At 49.6% G+C, this 13767-nt stretch overlaps 1 protein-coding gene across 3 annotated transcripts in view; it reads left to right on the top strand.

Annotated features, from left to right (window-relative positions):
- Positions 1 to 13767, top strand: part of LOC117884144 (mucosa-associated lymphoid tissue lymphoma translocation protein 1-like) — a 60315-nt gene that overhangs the window by 25010 nt on the left and 21538 nt on the right. For all 3 annotated transcript variants that reach the window (XM_034784296.1, XM_034784294.1, XM_034784295.1), the window contains 4 exons: positions 2125 to 2302; positions 6070 to 6144; positions 8465 to 8592; positions 9830 to 9961. In XM_034784296.1, the coding sequence (XP_034640187.1) occupies positions 2125 to 2302; positions 6070 to 6144; positions 8465 to 8592; positions 9830 to 9961 (513 nt within the window). The remainder of the gene's footprint in view (positions 1 to 2124; positions 2303 to 6069; positions 6145 to 8464; positions 8593 to 9829; positions 9962 to 13767) is intronic.

The raw sequence follows: 13767 nt of genomic DNA, 5'->3' as shown, positions 1-13767 counted from the left end.
ATGAGGAAAAATGGTGCAGGGGTCCTATGGAAAAAATTGTGTGTGTGTGTAATTATAGACTGTACCATCATGCATATGCACAGGGGAGGTGAATTGAAGTTACACAGGCAAGCTTAATTCTGGCATTTCCTAGCTTTTGAGTGTTTGACTTGCTAAACTTTAATAATGTTCTTTTAACACAGTTTTTTATATAATTTCCTAGGTTTTTTAAAAACATAAAAATTGAAAACAAAAATTCCATCCCGTGGAATGATGTTGACCCCCTCACAGGTCATCAGCAGCGTTAGGATCTTGAGAGCCAAAGCACAGTTTTCCTTCACTAGAGCTAATGGAGTAACTGGGAGCAGTAGAAGGCTTTTATCTTCTCTGTGGAGCAGCCACTAGAGAGGGGTGGAGACGTGTTTTGCTGGTGGGCTTCACAGCTATATGTTGAGACTCAGGACTAATGGGTTCAGTTCCAGTTAGGGTAGTGTTCTCTAGTGGTTATCAGGGTTGACAACATTGTATTTCAAAAATACAGGACAGACCTCAGCAGGGCCGGCTCCAGCATTTCTGCCGCCCCAAGCAAAAAAAAAAAAGCTGCGATTGGCGGCAGCAGTCGGGGCCGGCTCCAGGCACCAGGCACCCAAGCACATGCTTGGGGCGGCACCTGGTAAGGGGCGGCGGGGGGGGGAGCATGGCGCGGCATTCCGCGGGGGGGGGAGGGGGCGCTCCGGCGGCGCGGCGCGGCACTGGGGGGGGCGGGCGCCAGTTGCGTGGGGCTCGGCGAGGGGGCGACGCAGGCGAAGCGCTGGAGGGAGATTCCGGCGGCGCTCGGCGGGGGGCGGGGGCGGGCTCCAGCGGCGCGGCGCTCGGTGGGGGGTGAGGGGGCAGCACGGGGCACGGCTTTCCGGGGGGTTAACATGGGAAAAACAATGTATTTTTCCGCAGCCTCATTCTCAGAAACAGCTGAACCATTTTAGCTGAATCTTCCCAGAAATATTCAGGCTTGAGGCAAACACTTAGCATGGAATATTTTAGCCCAGTTATTGGCAAAGTTATAAGCAACTGAATACAGGTTCTTATAATGGGAAGTGTTGGGCAACCTTAACTATAGGCAGCGCTGCCTATTATCCGATACACAGAGCTGTAAGAAGGAAACATTAAGGATGCAAAATTAATTTAGTTCCAATTTGCTGCATAATACAGTGGCCCTCACTTAAAGGCAAAGGTTAGAAGAGCTGATGTGCTAGTTTCTCTCCTCCACCAAGATCCACTCAGCACAAGAGGTGGGGAGGGCGCCATGATTACTAAAACACAGGACTGGGGACTTCAACGGTAGAGTACAGGGAAGGGTCTTGCGGCCTGCAGCATGCAGGGGGTCAGACCAGATGATCATAATGGTCCCTTCTGACCTTAATGTCTATGAGTCTATGAGTCTATGAGTTACAGCTCCCTGATTCCCAGGTGCAGCTACTCCTGCCCCACCCCTGCAGCTCCTGCCCCACCCCTGCAGCTCCAGAAGTTCTACTGAACTGAGTAATAAAGTGACGAGAGGTGACTGCTTTCAGATACTCAGGTCCCCAGAAGGGAGCTGCAATCCATGGATGGATTTGTCCAGTCAGGAGGAGCTATGATGAAGGGTCTCAGCAGAGACTGTGGTGAGGACAGGTTTAGGCTGATACTAGAAAGGGCTTCTCTCAGAGTTGTAGGACTTAGGACAATTGGCCACAAGATGGTGGGGGAGCAAGGTAGGTTAGACCGACAATCAAACAAAAGCCGGGTTATCGTCTGCATAGTGAAGTGTCCCCACCATTAATGGGGGGAACAACACACCTGATTTGAGGCCTCACAGAACCTCTGAGGAGGGGAATGAGTTGTGTTGCCACATACCCGTTCTGAGGTGTTGCAGCGCCCGGGAGAAGGAGGTGGGTTCTGGTGTAACACACCTGCTCTGAGGTGTTGTAGCACCCAGGAGCACAGGGTGGTCTGTGATGTAACACACCTGCTCTGAGATGACATAGGACCCTATGAGGAGGGGAGCGGGTTGCCCTGGTAACGAACAACACCCTGCGTTTTCCATGCCTCTTGGCGCAAAGCCTGGCCTCTTCCCATAACTCTCCCTCTCTTGTCCATGGTTTGCAGCCGTATTCTACTATGCTGGGCACGGATACGAACATTTTGGGAGAAACTACATGGTCCCCATTGACGCCCCACAGCCCTACGCCCCTGAGAACTGCATCAGCGTGCAGAGGATCCTCCAGAAGATGCAGCAGAGGCGGACGGCCCTCAACCTCATCCTACTGGACACCTGCAGGAAATGGTAGGCTCCGTTCCTTTCCCCCACCTCCCAGGGACAGTGGGGTTAGCAGTAATTGCATTCATGACCAGAGGGGAGACAGGGAAAGAACCCATGACTTTGGCCCAGTTCAGCTGGCTCCTTTGGCACGGGCCTAAAGTTCATTGTATGAGAGGTGGCCATTGGCTTCTAAGGCACTGCTCACATGATTAAAGCTACACACACTCAACTACTGTGCTGAATCAAGGCCTTAATTAAGAGATAATGACAGTGAACTTAACTCCAGGCCCTTTGGAGCCCATAGACGCCTCTGGCGTGAACGCTCCTCAGCAGGAGAGTAAGCTGGACAGTGCCTTGTCCGAGCAGACCCCTAGCCCGAGCATTTTGTGAGAGCAGGTGCTGGGCGGGAGCTGTAGCCCTCCCATGGGTGCCACAATCCCTACCATCCTCCCCAGGACTGTGACACATAGTAAAAAAGAGGAACCATTAAGGCAAGCACTGATTTTCCCTTCAGCCTCCCAGGAGGCTGCCCAGATCCGGGAGGCTGGGTCTTTCCCTAACACCAATAACCATGCCTTTCAGATTGATGCATTTTAGGATTTATGTCCCAGATTAGATTAAATGGAGCTTTAAAGACACATTAGGTTGTTTGTTTCCCCCCATATCTTTTCCCGCCATGGCAGATGACCATTTCCTCTGGCTGCTTTGCAGCGCACCCCAGAGTAGCGCAGCCTCACGCTTCACGCACTCAGATTCCTGTGGTGATATGGGAGCTGCTCCTCACAAACAACCAGCAGCAGCCTCCAGCAAACAGCGAAAGGCTGTGGGTTTATTTTGCCATTGATGGGTAATCAAATCCATGTAATGTGTCAGAGGTGTCATCAAATAGGTCCTTTGTTTACTATGTGCTTGGACCTGGCTTAGGCCTGAGGCCGTCACTATTAGCTGCATTAATATCTTTCGATTGTAAGGTTTCCTCTAACTCCCATTGCCATACTATCTCTGTGCTGCTCAGCAAGTTGCTGAGGAGTTTTCTGCCCTTTTCCCTCCCCTGGCTGGCTGTAGGCAGTGATGTGTGTAGTGCCCCTCTCCACCGGATTATCTCTTTTAGCATCCGTCTCCTAACAGATTTTGATGGACAGGCCTGGGTTCTTCTGGATCCCACCTCCAGCTCAGCAAGGTGTAACTTCTTTATTTTCTTCCCATATGCAATTATTTGGTGGTGCCTCTACCCCCCTCGCTCCTTCCAGGCTGGGTCAGCAGGGCAGCGTGGGAGGAAAATTGTAACCACAGGGTAACCTCCACTTAACTTGCCAGATAGTTGGAGATTCCCAAGAAATAACACAAGCAAACACAAACACAGTAATTATATTAAATAGGAAAGAGAACAGGGTAAAACAGGGTTACCGGTTCCCACACTGATAATACCTGTGAATTTCCCCAGTCATGAGACCTGATACAGCAAATGTAAAAATTAGTGTCCCATTGGTATGCGTACTTGTAGGGGCCCTGGATTATCTGTGAAGAGCTTTAGTGCCTTCATGCTTTGGAGCAGAAACATGAAATTTGGCAAGGGGGTGGTCCTGGGGTTAGAGAAGAGTCTTTTGTTGTCTCCATGGAAATCCGTCCAGATTTGGCCAAGTTGTAAGCCACAGAAAATCACCACTTGCACATTTGAAGTAGAGCTTGTTTAAGGCTTGTTGTTCAAATCTGTGATCATTCCATCTGCACTGAGCATGCTCCCTAGCAGGACCAATGTTAGACTCGCTGCGGCCCAGGACAGATACTAAGGAGTGGGTCCCCACCCCGCCTCCCTTACCTGCTCACACATTGGATTTCTGCAACGTTTCTGAAGCTGAAGCCCTATGTGTAGCAGCGCCATAAGTAGTACATTAAAATGAACCATTTGGTAGATGCAGTTCCCATTTGGGGTTTAGCCTGTACGCATCACTGAGATATCTGAGCACTTTGGGATCTTGGGACTATGGAGATCAGGACAAAGTGGGCTGTCACTATTGGGCTACCTTGTGCCAGATTTCAGTTGTACTTGTACCTGCTTTACACAGGTATCGCACCATTGAGTTCAGTGGAATTGCTCCTGGTTTACCCCCACGTGAGAACACAATTATTGTCTTGGCATTTCTAGGGCATGTTGCCTAAGACAAATGGACATAAATCTCCTCCCACCTACATGACATGTGAATAATTGAAGCCAGTGAGCTACCGTGATGTAAATGAGATGAGAATCAGGGCCAGTGTCTGGGCGCTAACCCTGCCCATCATCTCCATTGCCAAGGATGTCTCTGTTCCGTCATGCTCTGGAAACGTGTTCCAGCTGAACCTTGTCCTCAGGCAGGGCAAACAAACCAGAATCGATTTTTCCATTCCCATTACTAGGCTGGCTGTTCTGTAGCTCTGTGTGTGTGTCTCTGTTGCCATCTGCAAGCTGCTTTGCACCAGAGCAGCTGAGCATAGCCCATGGATTAGACACACCCTGCATGCTGTGTGGGGCCGGTGAGTGCTCTAGCCTGTTCTGGGATATGACGTCTTGTTGTTCCTCATGTCTGGAATCCTCTAGCCACTCATGTGTTTGTCTGGAGCAGCTGAGGACAGATAAATCTATCCATTCATTGATTTTATTTAGAAATGTACCTCATGCCTGTCATTGTCACTTCTGGGTGTGTTTGAAAGGTAGGTGCAAGCCAGACAAACATTGCCATCCAGCGGCCCCCTCATTCCTGGTCACAAGTTATAAACTATCTGCTACTGCCTCTATGAAACAGGGACATCTGTCCCTCCTCCTCAGCAGGCCAGAGCACAACGGAGCAGATAACACTGCTGCTGACAATACTCTGGGCCTGGCTCTGATCTCAATTCCACATGTGCAAACTGGGAGTGACTCTGCTGCACTGATGTAAACCTGGTGTAAATGAGAGACACCCAGGCCCTCCCTATGCACAGGTATCTTCAGTGCCCAGAGATATGGCATAAAGCTAATTCTTCCCCAGTAGGCTGCAGATAGCAACCTCCTGTGCAGACCCCGTGACTAACGCCATGCACAAAGGATCTCTCAGGCGCTTTGTGGTGGAAGTCAGGCCTTTCACACCAAATCAGCCCTGACACCCTTTACCTGATCTTGGAAATTATGGGCCAGCTCGTTGGCCACAGCAAGGCCACTCTGCACTGCAGTGGCAGCAAAGCAGCCCTGAAGCTGCCCTAATAGGACAGTGGGGGATTCCTCTATTGCGGACGGCTGACTGGCCTAGCCAGCTCCCCGGGGAAGAGAAGAGGTGTGGGTTCCAGCAATCCTTGCCAGTGTAGTAATCCCGGGAGGCCAGTATGAACCAGTATATGAGCTGTTATGAGTCCTGATGTAGCTCTACACTATGCTGGTGGAAAACCAGCCCCAGGATCAGAGCCCCAAATGGCTGCTTTCCAGCTGCACCCTCAGCTCCACCCAGGAATCAGCCCTACAGATTTCAGCCAGACATTTTCCCCTTTGCTCAGCCCCGGCAGCACGAAGAGCCCAGGGTCTGGCTCGGCTGGGGAAGCTCTCAGCTGTTGAAAAGACCACATGGCCATTGCTACACCATCCTCCATGGCTTTCCTTGCAGGTAAGTGTTTGGAAATTGGGTCTGATGTAATTGTCAAGTGCATTGCTGTCACTCAGCAGACGCCATTGCATTGAACGTATGGGTTCTGTTTGTGTCCAGGGACGGGGCCATCCTGTACGTGTATGAAAGCGAATCCCCCTTCACCCAGTTCACACTGTTACATCCTTTCATGTATAGGTACAACCCGCAGTGTGCGCTGTCGCAGGTGCAGCCGCTGGAGCCCTGGGGGAATACGGTTTATGGCTATGCCACGTAAGTATCTGCTGATTGCTCATGGCTGGAGACCTTTGGCACTTCCCAGCGCTGTGGCTTGAGGCTCTTGCTTCTGTGGGGCTGGAACTCTGGTCATCAGATCAAGTGTCATTGACAGGGGGAGGTGCTGAGAATGCCAGAAGCTGCAATGGCCGTGTCTCCATTTGCCAGCTAATACTGCTGCCGCTGGACATCCCTAGTGCAGACATCCCTATCTCTGATTCTCACACTTTCTCTCTGGCTTTCCTGATCTGTACCCTCATCTCTCCCTACAGCCCTGTGCTGGCAGCAGCTGTGGCTGATCCACAATTAAGATTGTCAAGTATCAGGGGGTAGCCGTGTTAGTCTGTATCCACAAAAACAACAAGGAGTCCGGTGATACCTTAAAGACTAACAGATTTATTTGGGCATAAGCTTTCGTGGGTAAAAAAACCACTTCTTCAGATGCATGGAGTGAAAATTACAGATGCAGGCATTATATACAGACACATGAAGAGAAGGGAGGTACCTCACAAGTGGAGAACCAGTGTTGACAGGGCCAATTTGATCAGGGTGGATGTAGTCCACTCCTAGTAATTGATGAGGAGGTGTCAATTCCAGGAGAGGCAAAGCTGCTTTTGTAGTGAGCCAGACACTCTCAGTTCCTGTTCAAGCCCAAATTAATGGTGTTAAATTTGCAAATGAACTTTAATTCTGCAGTTTCTCTTTGAAGTCTGTTTCTGAAGTTTTTTTATTCAAGTATGGCTACTTTTAAATCTTTATAGAATGTCCAGGGAGATTGAAGTGTTCACCTACTGGCTTTTGTATGTTACTATTTCTGATGTCCGATTTGTGTCCATTTATTCTTTTACCTAGAGACTGTCTGGTTTGGCCAAAGTACATGGCAAGGGGCATTGCTGGCACATGATAGCATATATCACATTAGTAGATGTGCAGGTGATGGTGTGGCTGATGTGGTTGGGTCCTCTGATGGTGTCACTAGAGTAAATATGGGGACAGAGTAGGCAATGAGGTTTGTTACAGGGATTGGTTCCTGGGTTAGTGTTTCTGTGGTATGGTGTGTAGTTGCTGGTGAGTATTTGCTTCAGGTTGGAGGGCTGTCTGTAAGCGAGGACTGGCCTGTCTCCCAAGGTCTGTGAGAGTGAGGGATCATTTTCCAGGATAGGTTGTAGATCGTTGATGATGCGCTGGAGAGGTTTTAGCTGGGGGCTGTACGTGATGGCCAGTGGTGTCCTGTTATTTTCCTTGTTGGGCCTGTCCTGTAGTAGGTGACTTCTGGGTACCCGTCACGCTCTGTCAATCTGTTTCCTCACTTCCCCAGGTGGATATTTTAGTTTTAAGAATGCTTGATAAAGATCTTGTAGGTGTTTGTCTCTGTCTGAGGGATTAGAGCAAATTCAGTTGTATCTTAGGGCTTGGCTGTAGACAATGGATCAACTCTGGTTCTCCACTTGTGAGGTAACTCCCTTCTCTTCGTGTGTCAGTATATAATGCCTGCATCTGTAATTTTCACTCCAGGCATCTGAAGAAATGGGTTTTTTACCTACGAAAGCTTATGCTCAAGTAAATCTGTTAGTCTATAAGGTGCCTCCGGACTCCTTGTTTTTGTAGTTAAGATTGTAATACTCTTTTGTTGCCTAAAATCAGTGAGTATTTGTAATGGAGTCTCTCCCCACAACCCAGGACACATCCAGCCTGAGCCGCAGAATCCTAAAGTTAGACAGAGCTGGCTGTTCTGGATGGCAGCTCCTCCAACAGGGCTACAATTGGATAATTCAATTGCCACACCGTGGGGCAGTGCACAGGGCACCCCATGAGTCACTGAACTTTTTCCAAGGCCAAGAGATCGTTGTGGGGGGAGATTTTCAGAAGTGCTGAGCTGTCCTAACTCTGCCCCTGAAACAATACAATGCAGTTTCATTTTCATTAAAACAAGTCTCTGTATTACACTAAAATACTGCAGATACGCCCAGTGGCTCACAATGCAAACAGCAACAGAAACTACAGAAAAGCCATCAGTTCGATTCAACTTTATAATTAGAGGACTAATACTCTGAAGCAAATACAGGTGCTCATGTTCCTTCATCCAATTGAGCAGCATATTTACTCCAATTTTTCAGCCCCTTGAGTTTGCAAGGATTCTGTGTTGTTCCCCTAGAATTGGCAATTGACTTTCCAGGGTCCTTCTTAATATAGCCAAAGCAATAACTCGGCCAATAGAAAGGGAATCCTGAATCAAAGTGAGTCTGTGGGGTTTCCGGGTGCTCCTGCGCCATGTCAGTGTGGCAAGCAGCTGAGGGTCGTGTGCTTGCCTTCGAAGGAGTGAAGATGCCGAAGCCTATGAAGTGCAGGATGGGGAGTTCAGCTCCGGGATCTTCGTGAAGTATCTGAAAAAGCACATTCTGCAGGAAAAGAAAGTGACCCACGTGCTGGAGGATGTGTTGGAAGGTAAATATTGCACCGGAAGCTGTTTAGTTAAAGCTGGAAGCTACTTGTTCCAGGTAGTAAAGGTGAGGTACAGTCATTGATCGAGGATTCTAAGGAAGAGGAGATGGAACAAACAGACAAATGAAAGGCCAGTGAGTCTCCAGGCCCGGACAGTGTGTCCAAGAGCATCAGAGTGAAGGGGCCAAGCTACTAACAAAATCCATCTCTTGTTAAAGTCAGTGAGTACGCACGGGGGTGGCCAAAGTCTCTTTCTTTACAAAAGGCTCTAGAGGGGATCCTGGGCATTAGAGGCCAGGAAGCCTCACATCAGAACAAAGTACACTGGTTTCATTAGAACAACAAACCACCTAGGTGAAACTGGCATGCTGGGTATAAACCAGCACAGCCTCTGCAAACGAAAATCCTGCCTTTGCGGTCTACTACAGTTCTCTAAACATGGCAACACCAAAGCAGGGACGAAAGGAGAACCAGCTGATAGCATTTACCCAGTCCTTCAAAAACCCTTGGCAAAACCCCTCGCAAGAGGCTATTAAGGAAATTAATTAATTGGGTGAGGATGTGACAAGTCAGAGATGGGCTGAGACAGAAGCAAAGCATAGAAAGAAATGGTCAGTGTTCCTCAAGGCATGGGGTAGCAATGGGATCCCCATACTAAGTCTGATGCTGTTTGACATATTTGTGAATAATCTGGAGAAGTGAGGTGGCAACATTTGCTGATGACTCAGTGGCAGTTGAAATCCAGTGCGACAAATGTGAGGTGAGAAGTGATCTGAACTCTTCATTCACATTGCTGGGTTCTCAATGGACTGAACTCACTCGGGACAGGGACTTGGGGGTTGCCGCAGGCAGCTACGTGAAACTTCTGCTCTGTGTGCAGGTGCGGTTCAGAAACCAAACAAGATGCTAGGATGTGTAAGGAATGGGACGGTGAATATTCCAACACCCTAATATTCCACCCTTCGCTTGCAGTACTGCTCAGTACTCCTAGAATATACAGTGTGGGGTTCTGAGTTGGGCCAGGAGAGTGATGGGGCGCAGCAGGAACTGTGTATGTGGAGAGACCGGAATGGTTGCAGGCATGGTGTGAGCCAGGCCTCCAATTTAGAGGGAAAATTCAAAGGCATGAAAAGGAAGTGGGCTCCCAAACCCCACTGACCCTCAGTGAGTGTTGGCTGCCTCAGCACCTTTTGTGCCTTTTCCCTTTGAACCATTCCTGAGGCAGCTCTTTCTCCCTCAGACATTGGCCGGGACCCCTTGGTAACTGGGAAGCAGGTGATGGAGATCAAGCACACTCTGAAGGAAGCCCGGGCGCTGACAGACCCCATCTGCACTACTGGGCCAACTGCGGAGCTCTGGGGACACAACCATGGTAAGAGACCAGTGCAGAGCCCTTAGCCACCCGGTCTCAGGCAAGGTACATTAGCATCTGGCCTTTTAAATATGTCTTACATCAGTAGTTCAAAATGTTGTATTTGGGTTTCCCTGCTCCTGCTTCACACTGCGCCCTGTTCACAGTCACACTGCCACCCATAAGGGAGCACCTCAGGGTGCTGCTTCTCTGCCACCACTCCAGAAGGGGGTCCAGGCCATGGAGAGGGCTAGCAGAGCTGTGGGAACCATTTTGGGAAGGGGTTGGGGTGGGTGAATCCAGAGAGGGCTGCTGCTGGGGTCTGGGCGTACGGCACGGAGTGAGGTGGGGGCCTAAGGGTCTCTTTCCATAAGAGTCAGATGTGGGAGAAGGAGCGGCAGCACCTAGGGTGTGGGGAGCAGCAAATAGAGGGGAGGTCCCGCTGCCACTGTTGAGCAAGAGGCTTTTCCTGGCAGGTTCAGGCCCTGCTGTGATTGAAGCAGGAAGCTTGTGAGGAGGTGACTCAGCTGCTGGCTGAATGCTAAAGCGATTCCTGTCCAGGGAATTATAGTGGAAATAATGGGATGGGGCAAAGAGAACAGCAGCAGCAGCAGGGAATTTGCAGAATGGGAGTGGCAGGCTCAAAGAGGAGATCAATCCACTGGTACCCAGTGTAGCAGGCTGGGCCAGGGCAGGTCACAAGGAGTCTCCCAGGGATCACTGCCCAGCCATGGCCAGCAATTTACAACTATACATACCTTCCCATATTGCAGGGGTAACTCAAGCACTGTAGGCAGAGAAAATAACAGATGGTACAGGAGGGGCACCCTCTCAAAATGTAATTGTAAACAGGGAATCATCATCAAATGGGTGTGGTTCTAGTGGGGTCCCACAGGGATCAGTTTTTGGCCCTACGCTATGTAACATGTTTATCAATGACCTGGAAGAAAACATTGATAAAGTTGGCAGATGACAAAAATTGGGGGAGTGGTAAATAATGAAGAGGACAGGTCTCTGGTACAGAGTGATCTGGATTGCTTGGTAAACTGGGCGCAAGCAACCAATGTGCATTTTATTACAGCTAAGTGTAAATGCATATTGTGACATACCAGGGTACAATCCAGACTAATGAGCAGCTGTGTCACCCCTTCCCTGCAACCTTGGGTGCCTCTGTTTGCCAGAAGCTGGGAATGGGAGACAGGGGATGGATCACTTGATGATTACCTGTTCTGTTCAGTCCTTCTGGTGCACCTGGCATTGGCCACTGTTGGAAGACAAGATACTGGGGCTAAATGGACCTTTGGTCTGACCCAGTATGGCCGTTCTTATGTTCCTACAATGCCTTGCTAAAGTATCTTCCACCTGGGTCACTCACAAACAGTCACCAGCATGGAAGTCACACCCAAAGTATCTGTGTGTGTCTGTAGTCTGCCAGCCATACTTGAGTTATACTCTGGCTCTCACCAGCCTTGGTTATACTGCAGGGTGACCCCAACACACCCTCAGACTCATATTTCCCCCCAGAAATGTATGTTGTGTTCTGCCTAGCCCTCTTGTGGACAGTACAAAATATTTTAAGTCTGTTATTCCTTAAAGAGAATAATGCACCAGATTATTATCTCAAATAGTTATTCAGACACTTCAATTTAAACATATTGGATTAGATAAAACAGTAAAACAAGTTTGTTAACTACAAAGAGAGATTTTAAGTGAGGACAAATCATGAGGCATAAAAGTCAGAAATGGTTACAAGGAAAATAAAGATAAAATAGCAGAGAGTCCTGTGGCACCTTATAGACTAACAGACGTATTGAAGCATGAGCTTTCATGGGTGAATACCCACTTCATCGGATGCATGTCAGATAAAATGATAAAAAGATAAAATGTTTACTAATACCTAACAAACTATATCAGATTCATGCAAAATTTCTCACCATGTGCTTTCTTTCAGCAGTCTTACTGACCAGTACCATCCCCCAGAGTCCAACGACTGCTTCCTTTGTTGCTTCAATTGTAATGAATGTGATGGGCAGGCAGAGAGAGGGAGGGAGGGTGCCTGGGGGTATTTGTCCCTTCTTTTTAAAGTTTCAGTCCCTCTCTTGAAAAACATTTCCGGCTTGGCACTAGAAGGCAGAGAGTCTATGTGGAAGGATGTTCCCTTTTTCTCACCTGTGAGCGTCCTTTGTTCTTCTTCGAGAGATGTCCCTGTGGGTGCTCCACTCCAGGTGCTGGTGCGTCCCTGCGCCCTTGCTCGGAGATTTTTGCAGCAGTACTCGTACCGGCCACGCATGTGCAGAGGCTGCCCATCCGCTGTGAGTCTAGCTTAACAGTACGCATGTGATGCCGGTCTCCTCAGTTCCTTCTCTACCGTCCCCGGCCTGAGACGGAGCTCAGCAGACTCGTTAGGAAATTCCTTTCTCTTGTTACAATTACCCTTCTAGTTACTTAGTTTGTTGTTAGTTATAGTTAGTTACCATTTTTATCCAAAATATATATATATATATATATCCTGTCAGCGGCAGCGGCTTCAGACATGCCTGGCTCCACAGGGTTTAAACGCTGCTCAAACTGCAAGGACGCTATCCCGCTATCAGATGGCCACTCATACTGTATAAAGTGTTTGTGGGAGACCCACATTCCTCAAAAATGTGCCCACTGCAGAAAACTCAGCTCCAGGGCACAGAAGGACAGGGAGCTTAAACTGAAACCGCTCCTCCTCCAGAAATCCCTAGGAGCGGCTTCAGACCCAGGCGCTGATTCCGGCTCTGCTGCCCACCATAGCCCCCCCACCTCAAACAAACAAAAGAAATCTGATAAGAAAGGGCACTTTTTGTCAGCTTCAAAGGAAACCCTGAGACACAAGCCCTCCCCGGGCAGATCTACCGCTTCCCTGCCTGTGCTCCCCCGCTTGAGCACATTTGACAAGCCGGGCTCCTCCGGCACCACGCGAAAACTGCCTGAGGCTGCGGCGGCGGTGCCGGCGCGAAGCTCTGGTGCCGTGGCTTCAGGCTTTCAGCTGCCTGCCTCTCTTCTGGCACCGTTTGGCACTGCGACGGACGCGGTGCCGACATTCCACAGCCTGTCTGACCCCCTGCAGGCTGATGCTGCCCTCCCGGCACCGGCCACGGCACTGGCACCCGTGGAACTGATTGGCAGTGAGCCAAGAACCAAAACCTCAGCTCAGAGGAATGTTCCCTCATTGCAACTCCCTCCTGCACAGCCTTCACATCACACAGGAGCCTCACCACTTCACTTCACTCAGGCAAGAGATCTGCTGGTGTCACCTATCCTGCAGTCTCCCCTGCTGAATGCCTGTTTCTCTTCGAAGGCAGAGTCAGGGTTTGAACAGTCTTCCTCCAGTGAGGAGGAAACTGGACCACAGGAGGGTTTTTCTCCGTATCAACCCTCCCATCCCCAGACCCCAGTCAACAGAGGTTTTAGGAAAATTACCTCAGCCTATTCTCAGGATCCTGCCCCCTGGGGGGTGAACCCCTGGATGGCACCACCTATGCCCTACCCACCAGCATGGCAATATTGGGCACCATGGGCATCGTATCCTCGAGAACACACGCGCTATGCCACCTCAACCAGGCGCAACACTGGTCTAGCACCACCACCTGACGAACCTGCCAATGACACCAGACACCAGGCAGCACCGTCACACTTGCAGGATCAATCAAGTCCTGCTCCTATTCCAGTAGAGCTGGAAGTAACGCCCAAAGAAGCCTTACTTCCCGTCCTCCAACACCGTCGGATGACTACGCAAAATTCCAAGATCTCTTTAAAAGAGTTGCCAGTGACTTGAGAATTAACTTGGAGGAAGTCCT

Source organism: Trachemys scripta, chromosome 10, assembly GCF_013100865.1.
Source record: "Trachemys scripta elegans isolate TJP31775 chromosome 10, CAS_Tse_1.0, whole genome shotgun sequence".
Taxonomy (NCBI): Eukaryota; Metazoa; Chordata; order Testudines; family Emydidae; genus Trachemys; species Trachemys scripta.
Note: the sequence above shows the minus strand (reverse complement) of the source record. Positions and strands in the feature narration are given on the sequence as shown.